Genomic DNA, 25563 nt, shown 5'->3' on the forward strand with positions numbered 1-25563 from the left:
GTCGTACTGGATATGCAACATAGTTTTATTCAAAGGCGGCAATTATCAATACGATTATAAATATTGGTTCATATCAACAATCATTTTAACTACTTTTAACGACATGAGAGCTTCGAGAGAGATTCTGGTGCAATCAATGGGTCATGCTCCTCATTTGTTCAAAAATGGAGAAAACTCAGGTATGGTTTTTTTGCTACTCAACATATATATAAGTTGGAAACTTATATAAAATTTGATAAATGGTTGGTTCTAATTTGATACCAATTTTAACTACATTTGTTGTTGAATTTCTCTATTCGGGTTAGCCTACTCTCATTTGCAGCACCACCTTCACCCTCATTTTACGAAAGCATTTCCTTTAACACAATTTCTTCCATGGAGACACAGCTTCTGGTAACCTTCTTTCCCTCTGCCTGACTTCGTGAACTATAAGGTATGGTCCCTGTCATTTTCTATTTCACATACGATTGTTCTTGAAACTTCATATGAATGTTTTTATCAACCAGATGTTAGGAAACTACTTTAGGCCTTTTTGGGGTTTTTTATTTAGGGTTTTTAGTAGTGGAATGATAGTTGGTTTTATAATTTTCTTTGGGCATTTGATATTTTCAGATTTTTTTTTTTTGTGTTTAGTAGGAATTTGACATGCGTATTTGGTTGGGTCAAAGATTTGTTGAGGCTAAAAATCCAAGAAACAAAGAATTTACAGTCTTACAGTCATCTGGTGTGAACATTTACATATTTGTGAGTGAAATATGACTTCATATCAATATTAGAATTCTTTAATAGTGTTAAAATTAAATCAAAATCAGATAAAATTTGTGGTTGTTAGGTTGCAATCAAAAGAAAGGAGATCACTACCCGACTATGCAACCAGTTTTCTGCAGGTCTTTACAATGTTCAACTTTCAGCAATACCATATATTGTATAAACAATAAAACTGTGCAAGTCCATTTTATCATAATTGGGGACCCATCTTTCATCTCACCTGGAAACTATAAAAAGGTCTGTATTTTTTTCATCCCATTAGTTTAATAGATCTTTATTGAGTTATATGTAAAGGATCAAATGCTCGGATATACACCCAAATACTTTAGCTAAAAACTGATAGGTCAAATTGTAAAAGTGGAAAATAAGCTAAAAGTAAATGAGTCAAACGGGTTGAAAAAGTAAAATTTGTCTTAGCCTCTTACATAAGTAACTTCAACTTTCATTAACAAAATCAAAATAACTACATGTGGCAATCCTTATCTGTTATTAACGGTTTGCTTTTGTTATGTTTAAAAAATCAATCATGTAGAAGTAAGAAAACTTTTATGTGGGTCGATTGGGCCGAACTGGTCAAAGACTCAAAAATTTTGTATCAAAGGAATGTGTCAACTATATGGAACTGGTTTCAAGTTTTTAATCTTCTTTAATTTGCTTTCTAAATTATTTTCATTACTGTATTGCATCGTGATAGGTAATTTGTTTTTTTTATAATATTCTATTTAGGTGTTTTTAATCTTTTTATAATATAAAATAACCATTTTTTTATTTTCAATAGGTAGAAGAGTTGAAGAAGCTAATCAGTGCAAAAACGCACCCTCTGGTTATTATCTTTATTATTTAAAATCACAGTTTTAAAAGAGCAATGTGACATAATTTTGATCAAATAATGTTTGTTTATACTCGTGATTTGTGAAGATGGCGGTTCAAAGCGGAAAAGAATGAAGTTTGTTTGTGTTTGTTTATCTCCAGAAGTCTTGCATCCAATATATATCAGACACACACTAATTTTGTGGTTCAAATCATCTGTATCGAACCAAAATCTGGGGTACGCATTGAATTAAACCCCAACTCCTTTTATTTCTTAGTAGATTTGTTTTTATTTTTTTTTTAATTTTGGTGACAACTATAGCCGAGATTAGGGTTTAACCGTAACTTCAAATTAGATCCTTTTATTTTTTTATGGTTGGTGCTGGAATAACTTAATATAATTTGTTGACAAACTTGCTATTTTGGGGAAAAAATAGATTGATGTAGATATTGACGACAAGTCGAGTGGTCCATTTCTATAGGCATTCTACTGTTGGTAACCTTTTTTTTTGGAAAGCCACAAAAGGCCATGGATGAATGCCAGGCACATCGCATCTTTGGTGAAAGAAACTGAGTATTCGAAGATTAGTTGTCGACTCTACACATATTCCGTGTACTATATATAAGCTTTGTTGTTAAACACCATTTTGATTGACCGATGGAGATGCTTTTTTTGTTATAAATGTATATGAGTCTACTTCATTTAAGTTTTAAACATAAATAATGATTATAAATTAGGTTATGATTTTATATTATGGTTCAGTTAACGAGAAGAAGTATATAGAGAGTTATGAATTAGTATTACATTTGTTAAGTTTGTAAGTGTTAGTTACAATTACAATTTTGCATTTTTAATCAATATGTCATGTACTTTTATTCAAAAACCTGGCTCAAGTTGAAAAAAAGACTACATTTGGTAAGCGAAGTTTGAACGAGTACTTTTATTCAAAAACCTGGCTCAAGTTGAAAAAAGACTACATTTGGTAAGCAAAGTTTGAACGAGAGAGAATACACTCTTTTGGATAGATAATTGTTTAGATGGTGGAGCAACTTTATAACTCTAATTATACCCAACACATTAATCTGTCATACATTTTGTATCATTTTAAGTATGTATTAATCATAAATAATAAGTATATTAATAACTTTCTCCAGCCTGGGAAGCAATCCCGGGTGATAACCTAGTGATATATAAATATAGCATGTCATTAACGGTTCGTCGAGTCAAAATGTTCGAAACACGACAAGTATTCCTATCAAGTATTACTAGTTGGGTGAATATTACACATGACCAACTTGTATGTTAGGGTATTTTCATTAAACTTTAAGGTGGTCTTTACTTGTAGTAGGTCACGGCGAGGTTATTTCAAGCTTTGGGATTTGTTTATCTTTATTTGATACATGGAGTATTATGCTTTGCCGATCAGGTGAGTTCATAACCCCCACTTTTTTTTCTGTTTTACATTTTTATAAAATGTTTTCGGGGGTGGAAAGATATGCAAGTTTTGCAAAATCACACAACATTTTGATAAACGAAAAACACATATTTATAAACCATGTTGCAAATGAATTTCGTGAATTTGAATGGTTTACGAAAAGATCATGCTAAACATACCGGTTTTATAAAGACATAAGGGTTCTTTTTCGAAACATGCATGAATTTTAATAACACGAATGACGTGGGATAGGCCTAAGGACAAGGGCTAGGCCCAATAACTCACACATTATACGTTAACTAGGGTATGGTAAAGCTAGGGAATGGACTGTTAGATCATGTGAGCGAATAGTAATCTCTCTTAAGTGCCATTAATCTTGTATAAGACCGAGGGCAAAAGTGGTAGATCTATCTGTTGGGTTTTTCACATGTTTATCAAAGTATTTTATCCATATAAAATAAAAACGCAGCGGGAAAAATATTTAAAACACGTTTACTTTCAAGATATAAAAACCATTTTATATGTAAAACCCAATCCCCGGATCCATATACGAATATGCATGCTATCAAAAAAAAAACACAACCATAGAGTGTTTAGAATACTACCTTCCAAGGAGTAGAGGATATGAAGAAGATGATGCTTCTTGAATGGTTGACTTCAAGTGTAGAAGACCTCAAGCTTGTATACCCCAAGCCTTCCAACAAACACCTTATGTTTAGCTAGGATTTCTACACTTATGAACTCACTATTGAAACCCTCTTGTAACCATCATATGGCCGAAAATATGAGAGGAGGTTGTTGAGTTCTTGCACTTGATTTATGAACTTGAAAGTTCTCTTGATCAACCACCCTTTGGCCAAAAATTTGAGATACCTTTTGCAAGTTCCTTTTTGAAAATCATCTCCTCAAAATTGGCATTACTTGGCCGATTTTTTAGAGAGTTCAAGTATGTCTTCTCAAGTTCATTTCTAGTTAATTTGTCATACAAATCTCTTATAAGATATGAGAGAGAATGCCCACCCAAATGAACCAATCATGTTCCATCTATTCATGCAAAATGCATGTACATTCATTGGACCTTTCTTGCTTGGGAAGACCATCCAATAAAAATGCATGCATTTATGACAACATGCATGGAACCTCATTGGACAAGAATTTTTTGGGAAGAAGGGGGCGGCCCACTCCTTTTATTTAAAAAAAAAAAAAAAAATTTCTTTAAATAATTTAAGTCTTATATATATATAATTTTATAACCTTTTATAAAATTATAACAACACATGTTATAAGACTTATACTACTTTTATTATGTTATTTAACCCATTAAATAACAAAATAAAATATTCTCTCAAAATAAATTATCCATATAATTTATTACTTTGACAAGTGCGATTATTTAGAAAACCAATTTCTAAATATTGTAAGTGTTAATATTTATTTGTTTGATCATATCACAAATAAATAGTATAAGTGTTTGTCTAGCTTGTATTTGGGTATGACTCGACTTGGATCAATACGTACTAGCCACATCAATTTAATATGTGTCTTGGGCATACAGAGTCCAACAATCCCCCACTTGCACAAGATACATAGAAGATTGATGCAAGCAGTAAATAACGCCTAACTACGGTTTACTACCCCTAATACGTATGACTATATGTGCCATTCATTAACATCATCCCCTTCAAGTCCCCTACTTGAAAATGATTTAGGTGAATCTATCATTTATCCTTTCGTTGCAGATGTCATGTTAAATCCAGAGACATAGAGTGATCACTCTCTGTTGATTTAACTTTAGCAGGCCTTAGACATCTTGCTCTCAACGAATAAGAGGAACAAATCCCTTCTTGACTACATATGTCTCTCACAATCACCTTGTACCATACCTGAGCTTAGCCTTGTGTACTGCCATATTACTGACAGCGAAGAAATAAGTCAAGGCATAATATTTGATGAATATCAAGACCCAATATGTGTCTCAGGTCAGAGGATACTATGATATTCTCCTTTACTCAAATTTACTTATGATCAATCACAGATGATTCCATGTAGTAATATTTGAGAGCGAGTCAGTCCAATATTTGTATCCCACAAATATCTATGAACTTTGGCAGCAACACTTTGCTCTATATTCATATCTAATGAATATCCACCAATCCAAATTCATAATAGTCTTACATTCATATTTGTTCCCACAAGTATGATCGACTACGGACATTTAGAATAAGTAACTTATTCATGGATTTAAACATGCTAAAATGGAACATAACTCAACATACCATAAAGAGTTATAATAACAATTGTTCCAATATCCAAATACAAAATAGATCAAATCCAATCACTAGAATATCGAAGTCCTTAGGCACAAGTATGACCCTTCATGCTTTGCCCGTTCAAGGAGCTTCGTGAGTGGATCCGCAACATTTTGATCAGTGTGAACTTTGCGAATACATATCTTTTCTTTTTCAACTTCATCCCTTATGTGGTTGAAATTCCGCTCAATGTGCCTAGTCTTTTGATGTACACGAGGTTCCTTGATTTGAGCAATCATACCATCGTTATTACAAAGATTTCTAGGGGTCCTGAATGGTTGGGACTACCCCTATATCGGAAATAATTCAAGTGGCAGATCCGCATGAATCATCTCGATCAATAAAGCGGCGATGTATTCTGATTTTGTAGTGGACAATGCTACCCTGATTGTGTTCAAAGATCATCTCGATCAGTTTGGAAACTCATATCCGTGTAACCCTTTACAATGAATTCCGAAACTCGCATCTCTGTAACCTTTTACAACGAGTTCTTCTTCACCAGATTCATATATTAGAAATATATCCTTAGTCCTTCTAAGGTATTTCAATATATTTTTAGCAGTCACCCAATGACTGTTACTCGCTGGTATCCTTTCGTTATGCCTAATGCGCATAACATGTCCGGTCTAGTGCATATCATTACATACATAATGAATCCTATAGCGGACGCATATGGGATTCCTTTCATTCTTTCTTGCTTATCCTTTGAGCTTGGACATTGAGACGTACTCAATATTGTCCTCTCTCTAATAGGTACCAAACCTTTCACAGAGTTCTCCATCTTGAACCTTTTCAAGACTTTGTCAATGTATGCACTTTAGCTTAAACCTATCAAGCGCCTTGATCTATCCCTATAGATCTTTATTCCTATAGGCGACTTCACCATGATCCTTAATGGAAAACCAACTTCCAAGCCAGGCTTTTACACCTACCATGGTTGGAATGTCATTCCCAAATAGTAGAATGTCATCGACATACAGTACTAAGAAAGTGATGATGCTCCCACTAGCCTTCTTATACACACAAGCTTCATCGCCGTTCTTGATGAATCCAAAATTCTTAATTTCTTCATCAAAACGGTGATTCCAACTTCTAGATGCTTGTTTCAATCCATAGATTGATTTCTTTAACTTGCATACTTTGTCAGGATGTTTTGGATCGACAAAACCTTCAGGCTGAACCATATAGACATCTTCATCAAGATATCCATTGAGAAATGCCGTTTTGACATCCAATTGCCAGATCTCATAGTCATAATATGCGGCTATGGCAAATAATATCATGATTGACTTTAGCATCGCCACAGCTGAGAAGGTCTCATCATAATCAATCCCTTGAGTTTGAGTGAAACCTTTTGCTACAAGTCTTGCTTTGTAAGTATCCAAGTTACCATGCATATCAGTTTTCTTCTTGAAAACCTACTTAGTTCCAACTACTTTGGAGTTAAGAGATGCTACTACCAATTCTCATAATTGGTTGTTATACATGGACTGCATCTTTACGTTCATGGCTTCAAGCCATTTGTCACAATCGAATTTTGACATTGCATCATGGTATGTGGTTGATTCACCTGAATCTACCACGTAGCATCCATCTATGAAAAATCCATATCTTTCAGGTGGACTATTTATTCTACCAGATCTGCGAACGTTTTGTGTATGTTGATCAACCATTTGATCATTTTCAACAACCTCTTGTTGAGTGCTAGTATCAACCAAACGTGTATCGGGTTGTGGTTCTTGATCCTCATCAAGTTCCACTGTTCTACTAGCTCCTTCCATAAGGAACTTAGCTTCCAAGAACTTAGCCTTTCGAGCAACAAATACCTTTTGCTCTGTTGGATCGTAGAATTAATATCCTATACCATCTTTAGGATATCCTACGAAGATACACTTACTGGATCGGACTTTCAATTTATTTGAGGTGTATAGCTTAACATAAGCTTTACAACCCCTTAACTTTAAATATGATAATGATGGAACCCTTCCATCCCATATTTCAAAAGGGTTTCATATCCACTTTCTTGGTTTTGGGCCATATTCAATATACGGACCACGGAGAGCTAAGCGTAACCCCACATGATAGAGATGATGCGCTCCTAGCCATCATAGATCGAACCATATCCAAATAGAGTTTGATTCCTCCTCTATCAAAACGAAGAACTTTGATTGAGTTAATTTTGCACTTCACCTTTTGAAGACTTTGAACATTTCAAAACTTTAACACTGTGTCTTAGCAAGTACACATAACCATAACTACTATAGTTGTCGGTAAAATTAATGAAGTATCTTTCACCATTCCTAGTCATTGGCTTAAAAGGATCACATACATCCAAGTGTATGATACCTAATAAATCTTTTACCCTTTCCCATTAAGGGATTACTTGGTCATTTTACCTTATAAACAAGATTCGCATGTATCAAATGAACCAATTTCATTTGTTTCCAAAAGACAATTCTTTCGAAGTTTTTATATGCGATTCTGTTTATATGACCAAGGCGATAATGCCAAAGATAGGTCTCACTCAAATCCATTTTGAGTTTCTTGGTGATTGCTTGGTACATCGAACTATCAAATGATGTATTATTATGAACCAATTCATAAATACCATTTGAAAGCATAACTTTTAAGTAAAACATGTCATTCATCAATATAAATGTCATTGTTTACAAACTTTAAATCAAAACATATTGTCTCAAAAGGGAAACTTAAATAATGTTCCTAGTCAAACTAGGAGCATTCAAGACATTTTAAAACAATTTCCAAATCATTTGGAAGTTTCAAAACATAGTCTCCTTTCTTGTTTATTTCTTTTGAACCTATTGCAACGAATTGCAAACATGAGTTCCACATCCGGTATCTAATACCCATGTGTTAGAAGAAACAACATTAAGGTCAATATGTATCATTAAGATTGTACCTGAGGTTTGCCTAGCATCCCTCTTGTTTTTTTTAACTCTTTAAGATAGGTTGGACAATTCCTATTTAAATGCCCTATCTCAACACACTCAAAGCATGGATCATGCATGACAATCTTTGCCTTCTCTTCGTTTGGTTTCATTGGTTTCGCTTTAGTTTTTCTTTTTCCCTTTAAATTTCCCATTCCCATTTGCAACATTTGCTTTGGTGTCGGGGTGATGCCCTTTCTAGTTACCACCCTCATTGATCGTTAGAATGGATAAAACCCTTTTATCCATATTGAGCCTTTCGAGGTGATCAATGTGGCTTTTATCTTAAAGACATAAGATGAGTCCGATTGGGTTTCCTCCATTCGACATGCATGGAACGCTCGAATCGTTTCGAAGCGTTCTACCCTTAGGAAAATTTCCTACAATTGGGTAATCATGTCGTATGCTCATGATGTTCAAAAATCCTTTTGAATCTCGGGAATCATAATTCCTAACATGAGGCAAGAGGCTTGCGTAGTATCCTCGATATACTTAATCCAATCGTTATAGGCATCCTCATCTTCCATAAGATGTTCATCGGGATTAGGATCGTTTTCAATGATAGGTTACGGACGGTTTGGGTAATATTGTTAGCGGCCATCTACAAAATTTTATAAGGTTCAATTTTAGTATTTTCGATATTATTATGTTTTAATCATTAATACCCTTTTGTGTCTCATAGACAATTAATAATTAAAATCTAGAATCCAACGTTACATTTAAATATTGGTTAGGTGACCTTTATCCCTCTATTTAAATTAACAAGGTAGTCAACGTTTGACAATTGCAACTCTTTGCAACTTCTAGCCATATGGGATCGGTTAAACATCTTTATGTTTAGTTGGCATGTTTAATCCCATCAACACCTTTGTTCCCCATGCTTTGGTGACCCTTAGTTCATGGTTTCCAAATCAAGTCGTCCAACTTACACACACATGTGAGTTTATACACATAAGTGGTTAGGTGACCTTTATCCCACAAACATGGTAAACCCACCTCGAACATACAAGTTCCCTCAAATATGGTTAGGTGACCTTTATCCCACAAAAGAGTTCCCAAGTGATTCGAGTGTTGTATAAAAGGATGGTGTTTAACTTGTTTTATAAAAGGGATTTTGAGTTTTAGAAAACTTTATGTACCATGCATTTGCATGCATTCAAATCCTTGGTACGTTAGTGAAAATAAATTTTCAAGGTTCTTTTTAATAAAACCCATTTTATTATAAAATCATTAATTTTTAATAACCTTTTATTAACCAATTTTAATGATCTTTTAAAGAACCAATTTTAAGCTTGTTGTTGATTATTAGTTTGTTAAGCATGCATATCCAAATATCATCAAACAACAAAATAAACAACCACACAAGCACAACACATATATCAATAGGTGCATAACCATAGCCAACTATTTTGACAAACTTGTTAGCCGAAACACGTGTGCCAAAAGGTCCTTCCTAAGGGGTGAATATTGACACAAATAATGTGTCGTTGAACTCCCACTTGATCCCGCATCCGAATGCTTCAAGTCTCCATCTTGTGTTGTGATTTCTTCACATTCTTTGGGCTTCCAAATGTCTTTTATATTCAGGTCCAAACTCCTTTGGACTTTAAAATGTGTTTTGGTTATCGGGCTAAAATCCCGTTAAGAACCGTGAAGTCCTTTAGGCCCGAAAATAGCCAAAACCAAAACCGCATTTTTATGTGCATCTTCTTTTACAAAAAAAAATATCCTAATACATTTTTCTAGTAAAATAAAATGCACCTAATCTATTTATTTTACATACCAAAAATAAATAAATTACATATCTTACAAATGGAAGAACAAAAATAATAATTATTACAACCCATTGAAATAATTAAATATAAATCACAAACACAAATATTCAACATATTCACACAAGGTCATGGCTAGGTTATGAACACCAAAAATATATATATCCACATATATATAAATTTCAATAAGCAAAATGGTTTCCTTTTTTTTTTTACAACCTACAATTTTTCGGTCAAGAATGAAAAACCGAAAATTGTGGGTTTTGTCCAAACAAAAAAATAATCATCCAAATGAAATAATTTTTCAAGATTCATATATGCATGTAAGAATATAATCTTGAAAAACAAAAGGATAACCATATATAAAATTTCGGCCATAGGGTTTTAACCAAACCCGAAACCCGAAAATTTCATATCCTATGAAGCATGCACTCATATAAGCGGCTCTAGATGCCATTGTTGGGTTTTTCACATGTTTATCAAAGTATTTTATCCATATAAAATAAAAACGCAGCGGGAAAAATATTTAAAACACGTTTACTTTCAAGATATAAAAACCATTTTATATGTAAAACCCAATCCCCGGATCCATATACGAATATGCATGCTATCAAAAAAAAAAACACAACCATAGAGTGTTTAGAATACTACCTTCCAAGGAGTAGAGGATATGAAGAAGATGATGCTTCTTGAATGGTTGACTTCAAGTGTAGAAGACCTCAAGCTTGTATACCCCAAGCCTTCCAACAAACACCTTATGTTTAGCTAGGATTTCTACACTTATGAACTCACTATTGAAACCCTCTTGTAACCATCATATGGCCGAAAATATGAGAGGAGGTTGTTGAGTTCTTGCACTTGATTTATGAACTTGAAAGTTCTCTTGATCAACCACCCTTTGGCCAAAAATTTGAGATACCTTTTGCAAGTTCCTTTTTGAAAATCATCTCCTCAAAATTGGCATTACTTGGCCGATTTTTTAGAGAGTTCAAGTATGTCTTCTCAAGTTCATTTCTAGTTAATTTGTCATACAAATCTCTTATAAGATATGAGAGAGAATGCCCACCCAAATGAACCAATCATGTTCCATCTATTCATGCAAAATGCATGTACATTCATTGGACCTTTCTTGCTTGGGAAGACCATCCAATAAAAATGCATGCATTTATGACAACATGCATGGAACCTCATTGGACAAGAATTTTTTGGGAAGAAGGGGGCGGCCCACTCCTTTTATTTAAAAAAAAAAAAAAAAATTTCTTTAAATAATTTAAGTCTTATATATATATAATTTTATAACCTTTTATAAAATTATAACAACACATGTTATAAGACTTATACTACTTTTATTATGTTATTTAACCCATTAAATAACAAAATAAAATATTCTCTCAAAATAAATTATCCATATAATTTATTACTTTGACAAGTGCGATTATTTAGAAAACCAATTTCTAAATATTGTAAGTGTTAATATTTATTTGTTTGATCATATCACAAATAAATAGTATAAGTGTTTGTCTAGCTTGTATTTGGGTATGACTCGACTTGGATCAATACGTACTAGCCACATCAATTTAATATGTGTCTTGGGCATACAGAGTCCAACACTATCGGGTGTAGCAAGCCCCACTCTTGGGTCCTTGTGTGGCCCATGTAGTGCTTTTGTTGTTCTAACCGGGTGGATCGGAGGAAATTCGCTAGGGTTGAGTGCTTCCTATGTCGTCGCATATATTAATGTCCTTACAAAACATTAATGATCTGTTCATAGACGCTTACATACCAGTTTTTGATACTCGAATTTTCAAATGTTTTTAAGATTCATTTGATAAAAACTCACAAATAAATGATTTACGAACTTTGGTAACGTTTTTCAACTTATGTATAAGTAAGAGGACGGGTTGGTCCTGCTTATAAAGACTTTTTTGGGCTCGGCCCATTCTCTCTCGTGCAATGCACAAAGACTCTCGTGGGCTAGACCCACAGTTTTCATATAACATGCCGAGAAAATGATTTTACTAAATTTTCTCCACAACTTTTAAACCGGTGAACAAAAAGATTTGTTTAAAATCTTTTTCGAAACAAACTATGAACTCGCTCAACTTTATGTTGACTTTTTCGCATGTTATTTCTTATATTGCATTTTCAAAACTATGGAACGGTTGGAATAGGAGAACCCATGGGAATTCGAGTACTTAGCAGGCGTTCACTGTTTAGAAGTCTTAGCTCAACACTTCCGCTGTGCAATGAAGATACCAGTCCAGTCACGCCAGCTCTGATATTTCGGGGTGTGACAAAAACATCCGTAGTCAACACACGAAAATCTACATGATCAATGTAGTTGATCTTTCCATGTAAGTATTCCCTATTTGGGTTTTCTACAAAATTACCTCCATGGTGTACCTTTATTGTAAATTGTCTCTGAGTGTCACCTGTAAACAAACATCAACATCAGATTAACACAACAAAAGGTTCAATTTTTACCTAAATCAGACCCTGTGAGCTTGCATGTCACTTATGGTACATCTCATCTGGTTCGAGATATTGATCTTCAGCTCTAATCTTCCATAATCGAAGATCCATACTGGTAACAACTTGGATTTCGCTTGTAATTGTTCAAATGTGCATGATCGCCATGTATAGAAATTGATGATTTAAGAACTAGGTTAACTCAGGGTTTCATATTGAGGAAATGTGAAAGATAAAGGGATGTAAGTAATGATTAGGGGTGAAATTACCAGTTTGTCCTTTGACCGTTTGAATATAACGTTCCAAACTAACGGACACAAAGACCAGGGGGTAATGTTGAGGGAAATTGACAACGTTGGGGGATCAGACATCAAAATTTTCCTGATAGGGGGTCAGAGTGCCAATCACATAAAACCCCAGGGGGTAAAATTACAGTTACTCTTTTATTTTAATAGTAAGGGCATTTTAATTGATCACATGCAATTAAAACCAAAAACTAACCCCCATCCATGTTAGGATCTATCTAAGAAATGAATGTGTAAAAGGTGAAGAATATAGTTGTAAGTTTAGAAAGATCGGAACTATAGAAATTTCAGGATTTATCTACACTATTTTTTCTATTTAAATTTTCACATGATAGGTTTAGATTATTAATTTTCTTTGTATAAGAATCCTAGAAGAGACAATGAAATGGTGAAGGTGATTCAAGGCAATTGTCGGAGAAATAATATAGGTGGGGTGGGTGTATCTTATTTTTAAAGCTAAATTTTAATAAATATTAATTGCACCCATTATTTAAATATATTTATTTGTATTTTTTTAATATTTAGGGTAAAGTTGGGTTTTTTTTTTTTTTTTTTTTTTTTTTTTTTGAAAAAACTAGAGCCATTTAACAAATAATAATTTGTGTTACCCATTTCATTTTGATTCAAAAATTCCCGGCCCCTTTGGAGTCGGAAGAAGGAGATGGCAGCGAACACTATCGTCTCCACCGGGGATGGGGATGACCCTCTCCTACCACATCTCTGGTAACTCTCTCTTCTCCCGATTTATGTCAATGAAATTACTATTTAAATTACAAAATTCGATTTTGGTTCTGATAGGTCGATTAAAGCAGCCCTAGACAAGTTTGATTCATCCAAAAATGAGGAACATCTATACCACCTTGTATCTCACTGTATCCAAACCTTCAAGCACCATTCAGATTATCGAAAAGATATCCGATTTCTCAAGATCTGGCTTATATATGTATGTAACTCAACATTTCACTTTCAAATCCCTAGTTTTATGTATGTATGTATGTATGTTTGCTTGCAGATGGATTTTAGTCCAGACCACAGGGCTGTCTTCACAGAAATCGAACAACTCCAAATTTGCTTGGATAAAGCTTTGCTATACGAGTCCTATGCATTGGTCTTGGAAGCGAAGGGGATGATGGGCGAGGCTCATTTAGTGTATCAATCAGGCATTTTAAGGTCCTTACTATCTTCTTCTTCTTCTTCTTCTTCTTCTTCTTCTTCTATCTTGTCTAAATATCAAAGGGATTTGATAGTCATATAATTGCCTGCTTAGGAATGCTGAACCAATAGGGAGGTTGAAGAAGGCACATGAATGTTTTCTTGAGAGAATGCACACAATAGTAGGCGCCTGTTCACTTCCAAAGGTCTGTAATTATGACTAGTAAGAAACACTGGACTACTACTACTACTACTCACGTATGCTTCTTTTTTTTTTTCTTTTCTAGATGGATGGAGAGAATGAGAATGGATATGTGAATCCGTGGTCCATCTCAATTATAAAAAATCTGTTGCAAAAGATGAATGCTCAATTAGCAAAATACCAAGTAAGAGACATTGGTCTTCCTTCATTCTCTGGTGTTATAAGCACTCTATTATTATTATTATTATTCATGTCATGTTTTTAACATTATGCTCAGGGATACCATGCAAGTAGTAAATCTTATTCTGGGAAGGTGACATTATCATCTTTGCACAAGTCAGTTCGGAATAAAGTTATTGAGATAGGTAATGCTACTTTCACTTATAATGAATGTCTTTCAACTCCATCCTCCTCTTGTTATGAGATTTTTCTGATATATCACAGGTGGAAATAAGTATCAGATCAAGGGTTGTGCTGGTAAGGGTGGGTTTGCACAAGTATACAAGGCGTGTATCAATGGTAATGCAGACGAAGTCGTTGCTTTGAAGGTGCTGATACATGATATTATCTCTGTTTTTTTTTCTTTCATAACCAGAATGTATGAGGAATGATTGCTAACATTTAAGACACTGACAGGTACAAAAGCCTCCGTTCCCGTGGGAGTTCTACATGTATCGCCAACTCGATAAGAGAATACACGAAAATGAAGTAAACACTCCTGTTCTTATCAGATTATTTTATAGTAGTGGAGATAGCAAATTGGGTAAAGGGTCAAGTGTATATTTATTTATAACATGGCTAAGCAAGTGCTAGTTATTTGTCCTCAGAGAAAATGCTTCGGATATGCTCATAGATTGCACCTCTATTCAGACTACAGCATTCTTGTTTCAGATTTTTTAGCACACGGGACGCTCCTGGTGAGTTTAGGAATTATGTTTGTTTCTCTTTTATTTTGTATTTTTTTTTGCTTGACATTATTTGCACTCATTTGTTAGGATGCCATAAACACCAACGTGTGTACGGGTGTCTCCATGGATGAAGTTTTGTGTATACATTACACAATTGAGATGCTGTCAATGCTTGAAAATTTGCATGGTAATGGCATTATTCATGGTGATTTTAAGCCTGATAATCTGTTGATGCGCTATGCTAGGTAAACAAACCAAGCTCTTGAATACTACTAGTGTCAAATTTCATCTGCATCAAAATCTGTTACGTTTTTTCAGTGGCGATCTAAGCGAAGATGGATTTGAGACCCGCAGTGGTCCTTGGCATGAACAGGGACTCTGTCTTGTTGATTGGGGTAGAGGAATAGACCTGCAACTATTTCCCAAGGATGTAAAGTTCAATGGAGATTGTCGAACATCGGGCTTCCGCTGTGTACAAATGCAAGAGAATAAACCATGGAAATACCAGGTTTAACACTGTGTTGACTAACAGCATTGGCTAATTTTGAGTTCCACATTGACTTAATTTCCATCGACTTTTTTTTTTTTTTGCTAGGTTGACACTTATGGGCTTTGTGTTATTGTTCATTTGATGCTTCATAATACGTATATGGAGATTGACAAGACACCATCTCTCGGTGGCTATTCATATCAACCCAAATCACCTTTCAAACGGTATTTTATTTATTACACACTTGCTAAATGTTAGGAAACCACCACCAACCTGGGTTTGGTTTTTGGTTATGTTACAGATACCAAAAAGTGGATCTTTGGAAAAAGCTTTTCACGGATTTGCTTAACAATGATAACGACGAGGAACATTTGAAGATATTGGGAAACTTAAGGAAGTCATTTGAGGACTACATGTGCTCCAACGCTCACTTGATAAAACAGCTAAAGCAGTCACTCACAAAGCAAAGAATATCAATGTGCTCTTCCTAAAGCGTTTGTTTTTGAAACTCAACCAACCCACTTCAAGACTGGACTGGTTTATTATAACCTGAGTATGTAAGATGTTTAAAACTACTTGTTTGATGTTCAATATATAATATCTAGAAACTGTTGATAGTTGTTGAATGGGGTGTGTTTGAAAAGTATTTTTTCCTCCTTTGTCTATCTCTAGTTATTACAACTCCTCAGCCCTAGTTTGTCAGCTTTGGGAAGTACATCACATCATTGCTAGTCTTCAACAAAGTCTGGAAGTTGAAGCATAATAACGAGAAAAGATTAATTGTACGTTGAAACCTTGGAATTGATGGTGTGTTCGTATGAAAGAACCATACCAATATACCATGACCATGCCAACTATCTTGCACATGACATGCGATGAGGCATCCCTCATCACTACAGGAGGACCTGGTGATATGCCAATACTAAAGTTATCAAGATATCAGACAAATGTTTCTAAGCATAGCATACCAATCCTAACTTATCACTGTCAAGTTCAGAAGAAACCTTTCATTGATTAAATTACACGAAAATGAATTTATAGAAAAAGATTTGTAAAACAAATAACCTTATCGAGGTACCGATGAGTTATTGTTTATCTAAACTACTATCTGTTGGAAAACTGATCATTTTGCTAACCATCGCAAGTTTTGTTACATATCGTGACCGTTTATTTAAAAAAAGAAACTGAAACGCAAACACGTACACTTATAAAACACAACCATCTCTTCAGTCCATTGACTCATGAAGGAATTGTGTAAACCTCCTCGGTCAATGAGATTTTCCCACCCGACACTAGTTCATCTAGGAAGTTACGTGCTGGTCAATGAGATTTTCCCACCCAACACTAGTTCATCTAGGTGATTTCGTCAACAATATCAGACATATGTTTCATTTCATCAAGATGCTTACAAGTGACATTATACAATCAATAACCCCCAGATAAAGCAACATAATGGAAGTTATAACAAAAAAGAAAAAATAAAAAAAGGAAAAAAAATTGAATATCGTAAGAGTGAACACACGAGAGTGCATAGAATTTTTTTTGCAGCAGTTATTCGGGAAACTTTACTGAAACAGTTCTTCAAGTGAACGATACAGCAGTAGAGAGATTTTAGTTTGGGAGGGGGGGGGGGGGGGGGTTATTCACATCTCCTGTTCTATATACAGTTTGTGCTGACACATGCTAATTCACAGCATCGTGGGGCATCACCAGCACACATTATGCACTTGAAGCATCTTTTTTAAAGCCGAGGTCATGCATTCTTGCATTTTTTATCAAACTAGGATTACCACCCGCCGCAATGCGGCGGGGATTCTTTATTTATAACTAAGTCGATCTACGACCCACACGTTATGTTAAACCTGTCAAACGGGGTGAAAATAGACGATGTAAAAACGTTCACCCACACACGTACGTTGCGTCATGTTAACTCGCAAAATTTAGAACGAAATGTAAAAACGTTAAGCCAAAGACACAGCTGTGATGTGTTAAGCCACAAAATTTAGAACCAAGCATAGAGCGAAAAATTTGCGAAAAATGGAAACTATAAATGACCAAAGTTGAAAGTAAAAAAAGTTATGAGGATAGATTGCAAAAGATAAAAAGTTTTGGGTTAAAAGTAAAAAAACAAATAGTTTTACGCCCCGCTGCAACGCGGGGTGTGCTTTGGGGGTTTTCAAAGAAAAAATTGTTATGCATATTGTTGCCGTAACGTTGGCTTTGGGGGGTTTCAAAAAAAATGTTCCTGTTCTATATACAGTTTGTGCTGACACATGCTAATTCACAGCATCGTGGGGCATCACCAGCACACATTATGCACTTGAAGCATCTTTTTTAAAGCCGAGGTCATGCATTCTTGCATTTTTTATCAAACTAGGATTACCACCCGCCGCAATGCGGCAGGGATTCTTTATTTATAACTAAGTCGATCTACGACCCACACGTTATGTTAAACCTGTCAAACGGGGTGAAAATAGACGATGTAAAAATGTTCACCCACACACGTACGTTGCGTCATGTTAACTCGCAAAATTTAGAACGAAATGTAAAAACGTTAAGCCAAAGACACAGCTGTGATGTGTTAAGCCACAAAATTTAGAACCAAGCATAGAGCGAAAAATTTGCGAAAAATGGAAACTATAAATGACCAAAGTTGAAAGTAAAAAAAGTTATGAGGATAGATTGCAAAAGATAAAAAGTTTTGGGTTAAAAGTAAAAAAACAAATAGTTTTGGGTTAAAAGTAATTTATGAAATACTTTTGGGTGAAAAGTAAAAAAAAAAAACATTTTTTTTGAAACCCCCCAAAGCCAACGTTACGGCAACAATATGCATAACAATTTTTTCTTTGAAAACCCCCAAAGCACACCCCGCGTTGCAGCGGGGCGTAAAACGGTGTCAAATAGTACTAATGTCACACAACCGTCATCGACAACCAACACTGACTTGACCTATAATATGCGTATTGCGACGAACCTGTCAAACATGGAAAAATAGAGGTAAAAACGTTGAACCACACATGCACGTTGCGTCGTATTAACTCGAAAAATTTAGAACTATACGTAAAACGAAAATTTGCGAAAGATGAAAAGTATAAGTGACAAAAGTTGTGAAGTTAAATTGCAAATAATGAAAAGTTTTGGGTTAAAATTAAAAAAACAAATTATGTAGGGTTAAAATTGGAAAAGGTACAAACCTTTGGGTTAAATATAAAAAATCAAGTTTTTTTTTGAAAAACTCATAAAGCATAACTTACAACTAATAATGCACAAAAAGTTTGCAAACTTATATAGGTTTTAATTTAATGGGGTGATCCTATGTAATAACATAACATTTACAAGAATACACTAGGGTTTGCTACCTGACTCAATAAACTTGCAGAATTAAAAGAAAAAACAACACATGGTGCTTTCTATTATAACAGTAAATGAGCAAGACTGTCGACATCCACTGAACATACCATGATATCATATCCATACCGAAGAGAACTACAAACAGACGACAGCCCTTCGTCTTTTGTAGTTTCTCAATACTTGTTCTCTTTCAACCAAACTTGCAGATAAAAACCACTTACTAAACTCAACAACTTGCATGCCCATAAAAGTGGCAAGGCGTCTGTACTGCTTTATTTTATGTGCTCTCCTCAACGACGCATTTGCCTTTTCACCATGTTTCTTCTTTGGCACATGTTGGGGCAAGCATGAATGTATTCCAGTCGGTACCTCTTGCATCACATCAACATCACACCCACGTTTGTGGCTGATTATATCTTCGTTACGGTGAGCATAAACGATACCTGGATATTATACCATAAATAAAAGTAAGATTATTATATCTAATACATTCATTAGCGTTCTTGCAACGTTTGTTTTAAAGCCCAGACCAAAAAAGGGGGGGGGGGGGGGGGGGTTGGAGTAACAATCTTTTAAGAATCAAACACCCTATATTGAATTTTGTGCCAAGTAAAACGATTCGTGAATTTCGGGAAAGCAAAGATGAAAAATCTCACCCAAGTCTTGGTTGAGTGGGGCAATTCTTTTGTTGCTCTCCTTACTACTAAAAAGCTCGCTCTTGTCCCTTGCTTGTGGAGGTAGAAAACACATCCCAAGATCTGACATCATGTCTTGTTCACCGGAAGCACCTTCGTGTCCATGCTCATGTGTTGTTGTTCCTTGCCTGTCATATGACTGAATGATCTCGCTGGTAAAAAGCTTATCAGACAGATCACGGAACAAGTTGCTGATCCCAAAAAGCTCCCCTTGGAACTCCTTGCAATCCTGGAACAAGAGGGTATTTACTCAAAAGTTTCCTAATCTCAGAAACCAACATGTGTGCGTGTCTAACATACCTGGACACCCTCAAAATAACGTTTTTCAAGCTTTCCAGAAACAGCAATATTTGAGAGCTGTTGTTTGTAAACCTGGCGAGAGTAGACAAGTTCTTCAAGAGAACCAGCTGCTAAAAGCCGGAAAACCACAACATGACGCTTCTGTCCAAATCGAAATGACCTGTCCTGTGCTTGTAAATCGTGAGCCGGATTCCAATTTGGGTCAAATATAACTACACGATTAGCGCTCACAAGATTCAGTCCCAGCCCACCAGCACGAGTCGATATAAGGAAAACCTGAAATCAGAACGCTTAGGTTGGATATCTATTTTTTGCAAAAAGACGCATATATTTGTGGGTCAATTCGGGTTATATTGTATTATAACAATATCTGGTAGTTATATTTTTCCTTTTACCTGTTTGCTTGGACTTGAATTAAAGTTGTCAACAAGAGATTGTCGCATGCCAGTTGGGGTAGACCCATCAAGCCTTGAAAAATCATATCCTTTTCGAATTAGAAACTTCTCAAGTATATCCAGCATCCTACAACAATGTCAAATGTTTCAAACTATAGTGCTTCATTTAAAATATTAGATAATAAAAAAGTTACCTAACGGAGTAACTAAAGAGAAGAATCTTATCATCATGTAAAATCCAAGATGACATCAACTTTTCCAAAGCTCTCATCTTCCCACAATGCTCAACGTCACTTAGCCCCATAAAACTCTCGTTTTGTGTATACCCTCCCACCACATCAATATCACTACCAAACACTTGTGATGCGAAAGCCATGTCTTTCTCTTGTTTCTCTGGATCATCTTTTGAATTTGGTTTTATGAGCTCCAAATGATTGCTTATCTGTGCAATTCAACAATAAAAAGAGATACAACACTTTTAATTGACACGGACCAGAATTTTTGTTCCCATTTCCTTGAATTACTACTTTAATTATCAATCTGTTTAATGAAATAATAAAGTATAATAGATAGGAAACATGCCTGCTGGAGCTTTGTGAGGCAAGGAAGAACAAGACAAAAGGGGCAGGAGTCGCAACCATCAGGATTATCCTTATGAAGATAGGGCCAGATAACACCATCTGGAACTGTTCTTTTACAACATTCCACTTGCTTTAGAGGGCTTCCACAGCTACATGGAACATCCTTATTAATCAGACATTGGATGTCTGGTATTTGTAGCATCCTCCTATACACTCTCTTTTGTACCTCACTCATTGCACAAAATACAACATTGTCTTCCTTACCCATCATAAGATGTCCAATTGTCTCTTCTTTCGTTCTTCTTAACAAATATTTATGCAAAACCGACACCAAATGCTGCTTCCTCTCCTGAGCAATCTCAACAAATCTTTCCGGAGCACTTGATCTCTGCCCATGTTTCAATGGCTCTTCATAATAGTCTCTAAAATGTTCACGGCTCCCCAACCCTCCAGGTACGACCCAGTCAAACAGGTTAAACAATTCCATAATTTTGTTTTGCATTATGGTTCCTGTTAGACCGTAGCGATTTCGAGTTTCAATGGCTAAACAAGCTTCATAAAGCTTTGATTTTTCATTTTTCAAACGGTGAGCCTCGTCAACGATCACAATCTCCCAATTTATCGTTTGTGACAGATTCTTTTCATGAATCCTGTATGTGTCGAAACTGGTTATAAGTATCTCAACTCCATGAGATTGGATTTTCTCAAAAATTATATCGCGGTTTGTGCCATGGTAAATAGCAACGTGGAATGTTGACCACTTAGAGAACTCGGACTCCCAGTTTTGAATTACAGAGGATGGGCATATAATTAGCGTGGGACCTTTCGCCTTTGGAGGGGGGGTTGTTTTGTCATCTTTTCCATATACAGCAGAGAGAAATGCAATTGCTTGGATAGTCTTCCCTAATCCCCTGATCAATTGGATTTACGATTTCATCAATAGGGCCATCCAATAGATGAATTTAGTATAGGTAAATTAACAAGTACTGACATGTCATCACCAAGAATACCCCCGCAGTTTGACTTGTATAAATTGTACAAAAACTTGACCCCTTCTCTTTGATGTTTTAAAAGCCTGCAATTGATGGAGGCAGGTACCTGCAATGCAATGAGTGTGTGTGTGTGTGTGTGTGTTGTAAGATGACAAGAATATTAATAGGAAAAGAAGAAGTAAGGGTTGACCTGCACGGAAGTGGAAAGCAGCAATGGTTCATAAGGTCCAGTTGGATCAAACCTAGGGCTTGCGTCTTCTTCTTCTTCTTCTTCTTCTTTAAGGTGCTTCAATTGTTTTCCAGGAAGCGGCAAGGGTTCCAGGCGTAATAGTTGCTGAGAGAGACACGATTTCGGAGGCTTTCTAGGGTTTGCACTTGGTGAGTATGAAGAAGAACATTGCGATTGCTGAGCACAGGGCCTCAGAATCTCCTTCGAACTGCTTAATGACATGACTCGTCACGAACCTTATGATTGTTTATGAACATTGTATTTGTATGAAACTAGTAGATGCCCCGCCCGCGTTGCGGGGCAATGGCCGAATAATTCTCAATCAATTAAAAAAAGACTATTATAACTTTGCTATGAAAAGAAACGATGATAAGACCGTAATTATGGGCTCAGGGCAAAACGGTAATTTTTCAGGACTAATGAGCCAGTGTTAGGCAGCTAGAGTTATGCGCCGCCCGCATTGCGGGGCGCTAAACAGAGTATTTCTTAGGGTAATAACATGTACGTCTTTATGTCATTTAGTTATACATGCTACGTATAACACGATATCAAAAAAAGTCACATCAAGTTAACCAATTAAAGAAAAACAGTACCATAGTTATGATAAAAAAAAATTAACTAAAACGATGACAAGCGTGTAACTTAGAGTTGGGGGCAAAACAATAATTTGTCAGGACCAATTAGCGAGTGCTAGACAGATGTTTGGCATTAATAAAAACAAAATTAAGTCAACAAAGTAAAATAAAACACTACCATGGTTTTGCCAAAGGAAAAATAACGATGACAAGATTGCAATTTTTAGCTGAGGTAAAATCGTAATTTTAAAATGGAGGTAAAATAATATTTTGAACTGAGGGCAAAACCATTTTTTTTATTTTGAAATGGGGGCAAAATCGTAATATTTTAGCTGCGGACAAAACCGTAATTTTTAGCTAGGGGCAAAATCGTAATATTAAACTGGGAACAAAATCGTAATTTGGCAGGACTCTAGTTGAGGGCAAAACCATATTTTTATTTTGGACTGTGGGCAAAATTGTATTTTTTAACTGGTAAAATCGTAAATTTACGCAAGGGGCAAAAGCAAAATTTTATTTTGAATCGAGGGTGAAATCGTAATTATACATCTAGAATAAAATTGTAATTTGACATCACCTATAAATAACTATTATATGAAAAATGAAAAAAAAAAAAAAACAAAACTCAAGCCGCCAAAAGTGGCCAATCACCTAGCAAAACTATTACATGACGTAAGCAAAACTTCATAATGTATATGTTGATGATAATTATTATTTTTATTTTTTTGTTATGAAATGTTTTTTATTTTATTTTTTTGTTATAATACCTGAATATTTTGAGGAATATGACTGATATATTAATGGTTTCATTACATTTACAATTCTTTTATTTTAGTAATTTCAGGTATCAATCTACAAATCCATATCATAATAAATAATGCTACTAATAATAGAAGTAAAATCAACAATTTACATGACTATAAATCATGAATAATAAAAAGTATAACAAATTAGATTAACCTTGATAACATTTTAATGTTTTGAACTCTAACGGAATTTAATATATCATTAGGGTATACAAAGTTGAATCGAATCTAATTGATCAATTCAAACTTTCATTTAACATGTTAAATTTAATTAATTTAATAATATGAACCCGCATGAACTCCACACAAAACTTTACTTTAATATTCTGAACACTAATCTGAGATTCAACATATAATTTGGTCAAATAGAGTTGAGTCGAACTTAGTTGATAATGTAAACTCTCATTTTTAACATGTTAAAGTTTATCGTGCAAAACTTACATTAACATGTTTTGGTCAAATAATGTTGAATCGAGTTTAGTTGATCAATACAAAAGTTTACTTAACATGTTATATTTATTTATTTTAATATTTTGAGCCCCACATAGACCATAAAAAATATATTAACATATTGAACTCTAATCCGAAATCCAATATATAATTTGGTCAAACTAAGTTTAATCAAACCTAATTGATCAGTGTAACTATCATTTAACATGTTAAAGTTTATTATACAACACTTATTTTAACATTTTTGGTCAAATAAAGTCGAATCGAGTTTAGTTGATCAATACAAAGGTTTATTTAACATGTTACAAATTATTTATTTTAATATTTTGAGCCCGCATACACTGTACACAAATAAATATTTTAATATATTAAACTCTAATCCGAAATTTAATATATAGTTTGGTCAAATAAAGTTGAATGAAACCTACAATGAAAACTCTCATTTAACATGTTATAATGTATCATATAAAACTTATTTTAGCATGTTTGGTCAAATAAATTTGAATCGAGTTTAAGATTAATGCAAACGCTCATTTAAAATGTTAAATTTATTTATTTCAAAATTTAGAGCCTGCATAGACCCCACACATAACTTTATCTAATATTTTGAACTCTAATCCGAAAGTCAATATATCATTTTGTCAAATAGAGTATAATCGAACTTAGTTAAACAATGCAAACTCTCATTTATTTAACATGTTAAAGTTTATCGTGCAAAACTTATTTTAACATGTTTGGTCGAATAAAGTTGAATTGAGTTTAGTTGATCATAGCAAACGTTTGTTTAACATGTTAGATCTTTTGATTTCAATATTTTGAGCCCGTATATACTCTACACAAAAAAAATATTTTAATATATTAAAATCGATTCCAAAATTTAATATATAATTTGGTCAAATAAAGTTGAATCAAACTTATTTGATCAATGCAAACTCTCACTTAACATGTTAAAATTTATCATACAAACTTATTTTAACATTTTGGGTCAAATAAAGTCAAATTAAATTTAGTTGACTAATGCAAACGCTCATTAAAATGTTAATTTATTTATTTCAAAATTTTGCGCACGCATAGACTCCACACAAAACTTTATTTACTATCTTGAACTTTAATCCGAAAGTCAATATATAATTTGGTCAAACAAAGTTTAATCAAACCTAGTTGAGCAATGTAACTCTTATTTAACATGTTAAAGTTTATCATACAAAACTTATCTTAACATTTTTTTTCAAGTAAAATCGAATCGAGTTTAGATGATTAATACAAACTTTTATTTAACATGTTAAATTTATTTATTTTAATATTTTGAGCCCGTATACACTCTACACAAATTAACATTTTAATATATTGAACTCTAATCCAATATTTAATATATAATTTGGTCACACTTGAATGAAACCTATTTGATCAATGAAAACTCTTATTTAATATTTAACATTTAACATGTTAAAATTTATCATACAAAACTTATTTAACATGTTTGGTCAAATAAAGTCGAACCGAGTTTAGTGATTAATGCAAACGCTCATTTAAAATGTTAACTTTATTTATTTCAAAATTTTTAGCATGCATAGACTCCACACAAAACTTTATTTAATATTTTGAACTCTAATCCGAAAG

The 25563-nt window shown here is 34.3% G+C and overlaps 2 protein-coding genes across 2 annotated transcripts; one reads left to right on the forward strand and one right to left on the reverse strand.

The window, feature by feature from the left end:
* Positions 1-13355: 13355 nt before the first annotated feature.
* LOC110884235 (mitotic checkpoint serine/threonine-protein kinase BUB1) lies at positions 13356-16215 on the forward strand. Its single transcript, XM_022131922.2, has 13 exons — positions 13356-13540; positions 13616-13760; positions 13830-13987; positions 14085-14175; positions 14257-14355; positions 14449-14536; positions 14616-14719; positions 14808-14879; positions 14999-15088; positions 15167-15324; positions 15398-15587; positions 15675-15793; positions 15871-16215. Exons 1-13 carry the CDS (start codon positions 13479-13481, stop codon positions 16058-16060), a joined length of 1566 nt encoding a protein of 521 aa, XP_021987614.1. The 5' UTR covers positions 13356-13478; the 3' UTR covers positions 16061-16215.
* Positions 16216-18843: 2628 nt separating this feature from the next.
* On the reverse strand, positions 18844-22350 carry LOC110884234 (switch 2). The gene is made up of 8 exons (XM_022131920.2): positions 22074-22350; positions 21883-21989; positions 20893-21802; positions 20505-20752; positions 20311-20437; positions 19916-20191; positions 19577-19844; positions 18844-19363 (listed from the first exon to the last, which is right to left on the reverse strand). Exons 1-8 carry the CDS (start codon positions 22332-22334, stop codon positions 19056-19058), a joined length of 2505 nt encoding a protein of 834 aa, XP_021987612.1. The 5' UTR covers positions 22335-22350; the 3' UTR covers positions 18844-19055.
* Between the last annotated feature and the right edge of the window lie 3213 nt (positions 22351-25563).

The sequence above is a fragment of the Helianthus annuus genome, chromosome 10 (assembly GCF_002127325.2).
Source record: "Helianthus annuus cultivar XRQ/B chromosome 10, HanXRQr2.0-SUNRISE, whole genome shotgun sequence".
NCBI lineage: Eukaryota > Viridiplantae > Streptophyta > Magnoliopsida > Asterales > Asteraceae > Helianthus > Helianthus annuus.